The sequence below is a fragment of the Orbicella franksi genome, chromosome 8 (assembly GCF_964199315.1).
Source record: "Orbicella franksi chromosome 8, jaOrbFran1.1, whole genome shotgun sequence".
Taxonomy (NCBI): Eukaryota; Metazoa; Cnidaria; class Anthozoa; order Scleractinia; family Merulinidae; genus Orbicella; species Orbicella franksi.
In genome coordinates, this window is record NC_138152.1 from 17,426,972 (window position 1) to 17,436,971 (window position 10,000).

Below are 10,000 nucleotides of genomic sequence, written 5' to 3' on the forward strand. Positions count from 1 at the left end.
TCTTGTCTCTTTGTTTTTATGAATAGACGAGCCTTTCAGCTTTTAAGAAAAGTATTGGCCGCCCCTTGAATTTGTTTTGTCGACATAGTATTTATTCCTCAACAACAACAAAAGTGTTACAACAATGTGACTTTTGATGTCTTTTTCTTCCAAACTGTTGCAAAAACAATATTAGCTAATATTACCTTTACATCTCTCGCCTTTGTATCCTTCTTCGCAGATGCATTTGAAGCCATTTAGTGTCTCGACGCAAGTGGCATGATGGGAGCAAGGATTGGGTTTGCAGAAATTTTTGTCTGAAAAATTTCAAAACACGTTTTGAGTCCTTTAACCCATTAACTCCCGGAGCTTTTTGTCAGAAACGCATTTTTTGGACATTTTGGAGATGTTCAGCCTGAATATGGCCCAAATTAACTCCAACCTACTTAAGAATACATTTACAACATAGGAGCATGCCTTTCTTTCCACTAGCGTCGCATGTTACGACATTTTCGCTCGGGCATGCCCAGAAATCTTTTTTATTTAACTTTCTCTCCCACGAGAGTCAATGGGTTAACCCATAATCATTTCGTTTATAACGCAGGACCCACGAGAACAGCAATGCAGTTTACAATTGGCAGCTTTCCTTACACAAATCTTGTTAAAGATATATTAACAACAAAAACCTAACTTTAAAACCAAATATAACTATTTTAATACAGTTTTTTGACACAAAAAACTGTAATTTTTTTCGGAAACAGCTTCTCTATCACTTTTTACGACTTCCTTATGTTTTTTAACCATATACATGACTCGTGGCTTTTAGCCCGTAGTTAAACCAATCAAATTCCGAGTTTTGGACTTCATTTGCAGTAAGTCTTTAACAAGAAACAAGCAAGTTTGAACAAGAACCATACTAACATACGCTTAGTGGTTTACCAGATTGGTGTTTAACTCCATTATCATCAGGAGTATTTTTTCAGCCCCTTCGATGGCATAACAGTCCATCGCAGGGTTACCACATGCACCCAGTATTTAATTTACCGATACCTATTTATACACTTGGGTTGAGAGAGGCACTGTGAGAGTAAGGTGTCTCTTCCAAGAACAGAATACAATGATCGGCAAACATAGACCGACCCGGAATCCGAGCGCACAAATCAACTGCGATCAGTTAGGTTTATGACAAATAATTATAATTACGCTGCAATATGCTAATAATTACCGGAAATCACCTACCTTGGCAAGTGTTTCCCGTAAATCCTTCAGCGCAATTGCATTTAAAACCGTGATCAACCTCTTTACAAGTTCCGCCATTCTTGCAAGGATTATAGTAACAAAATAAGGTGTCTAGAGTTCAGGGAGAGAAGGTTATGAGAATAGCACAATGCACCTACGATATCTCACTGCGAAAAAATGCAGTTCAAAACTACAAAAGTATAATTAACTCCACCTCAGGGCCAATTTTAACTTCTTTACCACTTCAACTCACTGTCCTAGCAAGGTGGCATTGTAAAACCAAATGTAGCTTACCTTCGCAAAGCGGACCCCCAAACTTTGGAGGGCATAAACATTTGAACACATCATGCTCACCCATTGTCATAACGCCACCATTCTTGCACTGATTTCCTAAAGCATGTAAATGAACAGCTGATAAGTCATAAATTTAATTGTACCATAAAAATTATTTTAACTGAATTCCCAAACGGAGTAAACTCTTTGGTATATACTTCTTGTAACTGGTCCATGAAGAGTCTCCCATTCACCATTTAATTATCATGACTGACTATTGAATTGGTTCACTCGTAAAGTGCACTCTATCAATCGTTATCAGTAGTTCTCAGTATTTTTTTTCTTTTATTCTGATTACGTTAGATTGATTACTGGACGTAATAGAGAGTGAAGGCTTAAAAAATGTTTGACATAATCGAATCACCACCAATAAAATGGAGGAATCCAGCTGAACATCAAAAGTGTCTTTATGTCTTCTGTGCCACCATATTCACTATCGAAATCTGAATCGCAACCAGTTCCTCTCCCAAAGGATGTTCATGACGTAACAAAAACTGCTGAAACTTCTACAGCCGTAAAGAGGGTACCTGTTTACACGCGTTTTTAATTTAAAGTGTGAAAATCGCGTTCGACGTGACCCGGTTAAACTCGACACCGTGTAGAATAGGGATACTGTACTTGCGACCATCGTTTTTTATAAAATAAGGTTTGTGTTAGAAAACGACAGCGTTATATAGCAAATCAACCAGAAATGAAAAACGGTACAAAGACAACACCTTGTCTATTATTAATAGAAGGCAGGAAACATTGTTTGGTTTCTCTCCCCTGATAAGCAGTCAAACTAATGGAGCGTTTAGAGAAAACTAAAAGATAATAAGCTTTTAAGCCACGATTTCCTTATTTAATTGAAAGTTGCTATGTGGGCGGCCTAATACGGAATGCGGATACTCACCAAATTACTCGTGCAACAAATCATGAAAGCAAAGCAAAACAACCTTAACACGACAGGGATTATAGAAGAGAAAAGGGGGACATTTAAGAGTTAAAATTCCTAATTAAGAATGCTAAAATCTAGGATCAGGACATCTAAACAGATGACATACATGTAGTATTAAGACATTCTGACAAATATTCTTACACTCATTGATATTCGGTTATCGTAGTCCACTGATCAAAATAATCAAATTTAAAGATGAAGGGAAATTGAATTAGACCGGCCTACCTTCGTGGATATGTACGTGTAACTCGTGTAGATCAGCAGGATGTACAGGAGTACAGCAGGGATGTAGAGATTTGGGTTCTGCCGAGGGATTCGCCTCCGCGGAGAGTAAGCGCGCTTTCTTCTCACCACTTGTACGTTTTGTCTCACTCTGTGCTTTAAGTTTTGAAACGTGAAGTTGCCAAGTTTTTCCGCCAATGATAGAAATCAACGCAATGCATCTAAGCGTGTAATGAAGGATCATTTTTGTGTTTTCCGCAAAGTTGAGAATTCGTGACGAACCGATGTTAGTTAAAGTCGTGTTTCTTTCTTTCTTTTTTTTCATTTGAAAGAAAGGCATAATTCGGTCACCTGCGGAAACTCCAGTACTTGTGATTGATTTTAGCTTTTAATTATGGATTTAAAGGTTCAAACCTTTTCACCCCGAACCCGCGTTTGCAAATCAGCGTCGGAAAAGCAAATAAAGTCAGAAAGGTTAAGAATAACGTTTACGGTAAACGTACGGCGAACGGCAAAAAAAGAATTTTTTGCCTTTCCTTATTTAGCCGTTTGTACAATAAATTGAGAATATTTCTATTTACTGTGAATAGGAGAGTTGCATTTTTGTGTCGGCTCAAGGATAAGTGGAAAATTAACAAAACAATCCATGTTTAACTTCAGACTCAGTTGCTGTAGTACCTTCATTTGTTTTGTGCACTGAATAAGGGTCACTAAGGAACTTTATTGACTACTGAGAGTTCATATTATACCCTTTTTAACAGTACTTAAAGGAAAATATGATTAGATTATAGCTATTCCATTGTTTAATTTAAAACGCTTTAGATTAAGGTTAATTTATCACTTTGGAATAAAGCAATAGTTATTTTTACACCCATTGTTTTGTAAATCGATTGGTACCCGTATCAAGAAATTACAAACTGCCAGTTACTAGTCTGCAGTACAGACGCCTTATTGGGGAGCGCGAGTTAACGTTATGACCTCGTTATGACCTCGCGATCGTTCATCCGTGGTAACTTGCAAACAGTTATAATCAAACAGCCGGGCCTGGCGTCACAGTATGGAAAGCGCGTCAGCAAGATGTTCACGGAAAATTTCATATTTTGTCCCTCGAAGGCAAATATTTAGAGACTTCAAAACATATCTTGTAATATAAATGAGCCTAAACACAGAATAAGCACATGGCAAATTACAGAGGTGTCAAACTTTGCGAAGCGGAAACCATGCAGACCTATGACCTCTGAAAATTTTGCTATAGCACAGTCTAACGGCTCAACTCTACTGTAAATATCTTCAAATAACACAACAAAGAAAGGTCGAGAACCCGAAAAGACATAAAAGCATGACTGATCATCGCAGTTATGCACACAACTTAAGCAGATGTGAATTTTTTTCAGGCTTAAATTTCACAACTGCTTAAGGTATCATGGTAGGTGGATTGGCGCTTTGAAAGAAAACCCCATCAACCTATACATTTTCTGAAAGCTTAATAGTTATAGAATACAATCATATCTTTGAAATTTTCTAAAAAGTTATTGTCGCAGTCATATTAAAAGAAATACCCAGAAACACTGCTTCGCTTAAACTGGTTCGCTTCCGCGCGTGAATTATCGGGCGGCACGATTTACATCAGAAGTGTTTTCTCACACATCACCCTCAAAAATCGTGTCTGCGATTTTCCAGATGTGGTTTGGTATTTTTTCTACACCCTCCTAAACTTTGATATTTTTAATGCGGACGTTTCCTTCTACAAAAGAGGCCATAACTTTGAAACGGAAGCGAAATTAAACAAAGCCCGACACTGTTTTTCGAAGGAGGTATCCTAGAACATACCTGCCGATTTTCAGCCAATTCCATCGGAAGACGCGCGTAAACGAACTAAAAATGTTCATCCTTATATGCAGTTTTATTTTATCGAGAAAAACACGAAAAACCTTTCATGAGACTTGTATGAATAGGTGTTAAAAATCCCCTCCACACTGACAGATGTCGGCATGGGTCAGTTTACCACAACAATGGGTTATGACAACTTGAAATAAACAGACGACTAATATTCTGGCGCGGAAACCCGCGTCGCAGTGAAGTCGTCCGAGAAGGGACAAACTACAAGTTAAACTGCCGTGATCTTTTACTTAAAAGATTTCGTCGGCGGCATTGGTATTATGTTGCTTAAGTTTAGGCTCCTTCGTTCTCCAGACATTTTTTGAAACCATGCCTCGTGAAGCCAAAAAGCATTAAAAAGAGGAAATCTCGAGGTCTACATTGTCAACATCTACATCTGCGCTTCACTCTCTCGTTGTGGAAGTTTCGGAATCGCGTCCATTCTACAACAATTTCGTGCGACTAGCACTTGCTGTATTTTGTCCTTTAGCTTCATTGGCGGGACTAGTGTCCTCGAGTTCCTTCAACCATTCTTCTTGGTTACAGTGCGACCCACGGTCGCTCAATGCCAAAGATCTTGTTCGATGCTGAACCTGTGGGTTCCACCAGATTTTCGCCTCTTCGGCCTCTTCGAAGACGAAAATGGGCAAGAATTTTTCGTCCTGACATAAAGAAAATTTGACAAGAACGAAAACCAACTTGCGATGAAACAACCAGATCAAGAACAGTTCCGTGCACAAATGAAATATCACACCGTAATTCGCGTTACTTGTGACAACTGGCGGTGAATTTTAATTAGAGGTGTCAACGCGCTGTAAGGGGTTAGTAATATTCAAAAATAGTTTCTTTGCTTTAACTTAAAAAGTAAAAAAAGCCCTTTCCCCCATTCTTTTTGCAAAATATTTATCTTAGTCTTCTCAATCTGAACTGCCAAAAGAAGATTTTTCGCATTTTTCGTAAAAACCCACCTACCATGATACCTTAAGTTGTGTGCATAACTGCGATGATCGATCATGTCTTCATATCTTTCTCCGCAGTTCAAACATACGATCTTTCATATATTCACATGTAGACCGAAAAGAAAACGGCAAATGTACAACTGTCACGAACCGTGGGAGGCGTGTAGGCAAGTCAACCCCATTTTACACTGCCATGTTTGATTTTGGGTGGGCTTATAACTCTTTCTCTTTCTCTTCCCAACCTTCCTCTGCTTAAAAAAATCGAGATGGCGGCCAAACATTTGGCGAATAAACACTGATCATGTGCTTCCATTGACTAGCGTGCACTAAAGCCTGGACAGTTTCCAGAAACAGTTTCTTTTTTAACCCCTCTCGAAGTTCATTTCCACGATTGCTTTCTTTACCTACGCGTTCACAAAATAAAATAGGGAAAACGTGCGAACTGTTTATGTCTCCAAAAAAATACTTGCTTGCTTCCTTGATTAGTCTGTCCACAGACGTTTCGGTTGACTGCGAGTTACTTTTGAGTCATTTTTCGTCGAACGCGCGAATGATACTCAGTACGCAATACTCAACAGCTTGAGGTTGTAGAGGTGTTTGATATTAAGCGTCAAGTCCCGTGCGCAGGGCCGTAGGTAGTAACAGGCAAACCGAGGCAATTGGCTCAGTCATTTGTTTTTGTTTGTTTTTGTCTTTTATTTATTTTTTTTTTCGTTCTTGTCGCTTGTAGTTATTATCATAAACATCCTAAATACCTAGGAAGAAAATTTAACCATGTACATTGCCTCAGATATAACTTTTTCTTGGACCTTGCCTCGGTCATATTTTTTGCTGGTTGCAGCCTTGGTGAGGGTGGCATACATCTGTTTTCAAGTCTAATTGTCCACATACCAGCGGCTTATACTGTGGGGAACTTCGCTTACGTGGAGCCCAGAAGCACATATGAGAATATAAGTGGCCCTCACAAGTTGTACCGAGCACGTTAACCGCTGGCTTGCCTTTGCCCAACTTTGAAGACATGTTCTTCTTCCATTCTGGCAATCGACAAAGAAATCTGATGGTGACACAAGCTGTAAAAACATTCTAGATATCATTAATATCCAAAAGAATCGGACAGGATGAAGAGCCCGTTCGCAGGCAGTTATAGCAAAAACACCACTAAGTATGATTTTAAAATCGCAAAATTTTGATGAATACGGCATTCTAGGCAATGACAAATATACAGCGTAATACCTGGTCTTGAGCTTAGTACCATTGCCCTACTTCCTCGGATATCAAAGGGAAAAAATATCTTGGTCCGTATGATTTGATTTATTTATCAATTAAACGATCCCTTGGTGAATCAGAGTATATGATAGGAATTGCTTCAAAACTACACTTTATTTAGTACTCTTTATTGTAATATTACTGTGCGACCCTGCTGACACAATTCAACATAAAAGAGCTCAAGATTTTACCAGCGCCAGATAAACGGATTGACGCAAGCTGCCATTCCATCTCGTTCCACATACACCAGCTAGTCTTAAACTTTAAGATACTCACTTAATCAACTTGGTCCGATCAGCTGTAAAACAGGAACGTTTAAGCCTCACTGCACTTTGCTCTAAAACCCAACATTTTCCCGCCTGTCTCTTTCGTGTATATATATCTCAGTGAATTACTAATTATATTGAATATAGTACAGTTATACAGTGAAACCTGTATTAAGCCGACCCCATATTAAGCGGACACCCTCTATTAAGTGGACACCAGCTGAAGTCCCAAAATTTTCTCTCCACACTTACTGTAAAATAAACTTGTATTCAGCGGACACCTCTATTAAGCGGACGCGGACACCAACATTAAGCCATTTTGTTGCACAAAACCTGCAGTAAGCGGACACTCCAGGGGCATTTTACCTCCTCCATTTTACCTCCTTCAGACTCCTTTAACATTGTTCAGCGATGTCGTTTTAAAGCTATGTGATTATTTCAGATTGATGCATTGACTGACTGAACATTGTGCTATGAGCAGTCTTTGATCTCACACTGTGTTACATTGTGTTTACAAAAGGGTAATAATTAACTATTACTGCACAACATATTAGAACCTGTTTTGAGCGGACACCCTGTATTAAGCGGACACTAATGAGGGTGCCAAGGGTGTCCGCTTAATACAGGTTTCACTGTAAAATTTTGTCTAGTTTTGTTACTTCTGACCAGGGAGCGTTTCGTGAATCGCACAGCTCAATTGTTCTATCCATAAATTAAATTAGGTGTGCTGTTGTAGCCGGGAAATCATTCTTAGGATTGCTTTAATTGATAATGTGATAATGATACTCAGAATTGCCAGTTATACAAAAATATTTAGCAGTGGAATTTCTTCCTTGTAATAGTATCGTATTCAGGTAAAGACTTTGACCGTACAGCTTACTTTGAATTCTTCGGCTACCCACTGAAAAACTGTACATGACATCAATTTATAACATAATAATACAATATATCACTGTACAAAAGGAAACTCCCGAAAGCAAAATGCAACGACTCAATCTCTTCACTTTGTCCACATCTTATAACTGATGCAGGTGCGTTGACTCCAACAGACAGAGAGTTTTGGTCTCAAATCTTAGAAAATTGTCCCCAGGCTTCATCAGTTGATGATTTGTTAGCCCATAGATCTTGTCAAATCTGAAAATAAACCAGTGCAAGATGGTTAAAATAGGATTTCCTCCCCGTTCCAATCTCGGAAAATTATTCGCTTCTCGGAACAGAAATTGCTGCTGACAAATATCCGAATATAATTTTATAGTCATTTGTCATTTAAAGTCTTTAAAAGTCTATCTGATCATGCCCTATCCATTTTGAAAATACATCCGGGTCCTTTCTATAACTGAAACAACGTAGTTGATGCTTTGATGATTACCTTCAGTAATGTAATTTAATCTTAACCTTAGCAAATATATCCGGGAATACAAACACACAATCCCTGAACGCAGTGATGATGAACAGGACAAACCCCACACTCTGTCTCTTTATCAGCTGAAACATGATAGTAATCAAAACCAAGTCATTATGGGCAAATTACTAGACTAGAGGGTATACTCAATATTTCACAGTTAGATGATTCGCTCTCAATTTTTATCGCGAATAGTTGATGAAGGCGCAGCCCGAACCTACTATCACGCGTCTAAACCGAGAGCGAATAATCTAATTGTTTTAGTTTAAATCGTTCAAAACTTAATCTTAATCCTCTTCACAGTTGAAAACGCAAAGAAGTAGCAGCCATTTTGTTAACAACAACACTCTGCAGCTACTACAATACTCACTAACTACAACACAATAGATATTGGGTAGCTTGCCACTAAGAGAACGGCAATCGTAATGGACTGGTAGTAGATTTACACTGCTGATAGAGAGTTTTGACTGCTCATACTACAAAAGAATAAAGAGGTCCTACAATAGGCTAGGTTTCTAGGAAGCACATAACGGATCTGTTCCTTAGAAAATTTGTTCCCCATCCGATATCCTGCTGGTCAGTCAAACGGCGGAGTTTGGGTATGACATTCGGGTTTTATTTGCTAGCCCCGAGCTTCCCAACGAAGGTGTAGATTCGGCCTCGAAGCCACAGCCCATCTTAACCCTCCCCCAATTGAAGGTGCCGTTATGGCTCTAGAAGCACGCCCCTAAGTGTGTTCAACGTATGTAACTTTGGTTCACTCGATGTGTCTGCTGGGAAACACTGAGTTGAGATATTTCTGCTGGGAAAAGGGAAAAGTATCACCCATAAATATAATAAAAACCATCAGATGAATGTAATACCAACCATTTATGGTTAAGCCGTATTACATTTACGGTTGTTCAGTTTATTACATTTATGGTCAAATTTTATTACATTTTAGGGTTGGTGGATTTATTACATTTGTGGTTAAAAGTTGTTACATTTATGGTCAGTGTTACAATTATGGTCAATTTTTATTACATTTATGATTGGTATTGTATTACATTTATGGTTGTTCAGGTTATTACCATTTATGGTCAAATTTTATTTCACTTATGGTTAGTGGTTTTATTACATTTGCGTCTAAAAGTTATTACAATTACGGTCAGTATAACAGTTATGGTCAATTCTTATTACATTTATGGTTGGTATATTCTTATTACATTTATGGTTGGTATTACATTTATGGTTTTTATGACATTTATGGGTGATACAGCTGTCAGCAGCTAGAAAACAGTACAGAAAGTTTTTGTCGGGTTATTTCGTGGCGATGAAGGTGCAAGACGAGTTCTGACAATTCAGCTCTTTGTGTACCCCTATAACGTGTACGGGTTGATATTAATACAACCAGAAAAACTACGATACAAAACTTTCTGATACGATACAAAACTTACCTTTCTCGCAAACATATCCAGTACCAATATAGCCTTTCATACAGCGACAACGTCCATAAATACATTCCGCATTGATGTGGCAA

At 38.4% G+C, this 10,000-nt stretch overlaps 2 protein-coding genes across 2 annotated transcripts in view; both read right to left on the minus strand.

The window, feature by feature from the left end:
• Positions 1–3,383, minus strand: part of LOC145494717 (uncharacterized) — a 22,708-nt gene extending 19,325 nt beyond the window's left edge. Inside the window, exons 1-4 of the mRNA XM_081474281.1 lie at positions 2,714–3,383; positions 1,513–1,608; positions 1,219–1,329; positions 186–296 (exon numbers count right to left, since the gene is read on the minus strand). Of these exons, the coding sequence (XP_081330407.1) occupies positions 186–296; positions 1,219–1,329; positions 1,513–1,608; positions 2,714–3,050 (655 nt within the window). The 5' untranslated portion in view covers positions 3,051–3,383. The remainder of the gene's footprint in view (positions 1–185; positions 297–1,218; positions 1,330–1,512; positions 1,609–2,713) is intronic.
• Positions 3,384–6,311: 2,928 nt separating this feature from the next.
• LOC145494716 (uncharacterized) overlaps positions 6,312–10,000 on the minus strand; it is a 22,702-nt gene continuing 19,013 nt past the window's right edge. Inside the window, exons 17-19 of the mRNA XM_081474280.1 lie at positions 9,918–10,000; positions 8,475–8,564; positions 6,312–8,213 (exon numbers count right to left, since the gene is read on the minus strand). The exon at positions 9,918–10,000 is cut by the window's right edge and continues 16 nt beyond it. Coding sequence (XP_081330406.1) covers positions 8,476–8,564; positions 9,918–10,000 — 172 coding nt within the window. The 3' untranslated portion in view covers positions 6,312–8,213; position 8,475. The remainder of the gene's footprint in view (positions 8,214–8,474; positions 8,565–9,917) is intronic.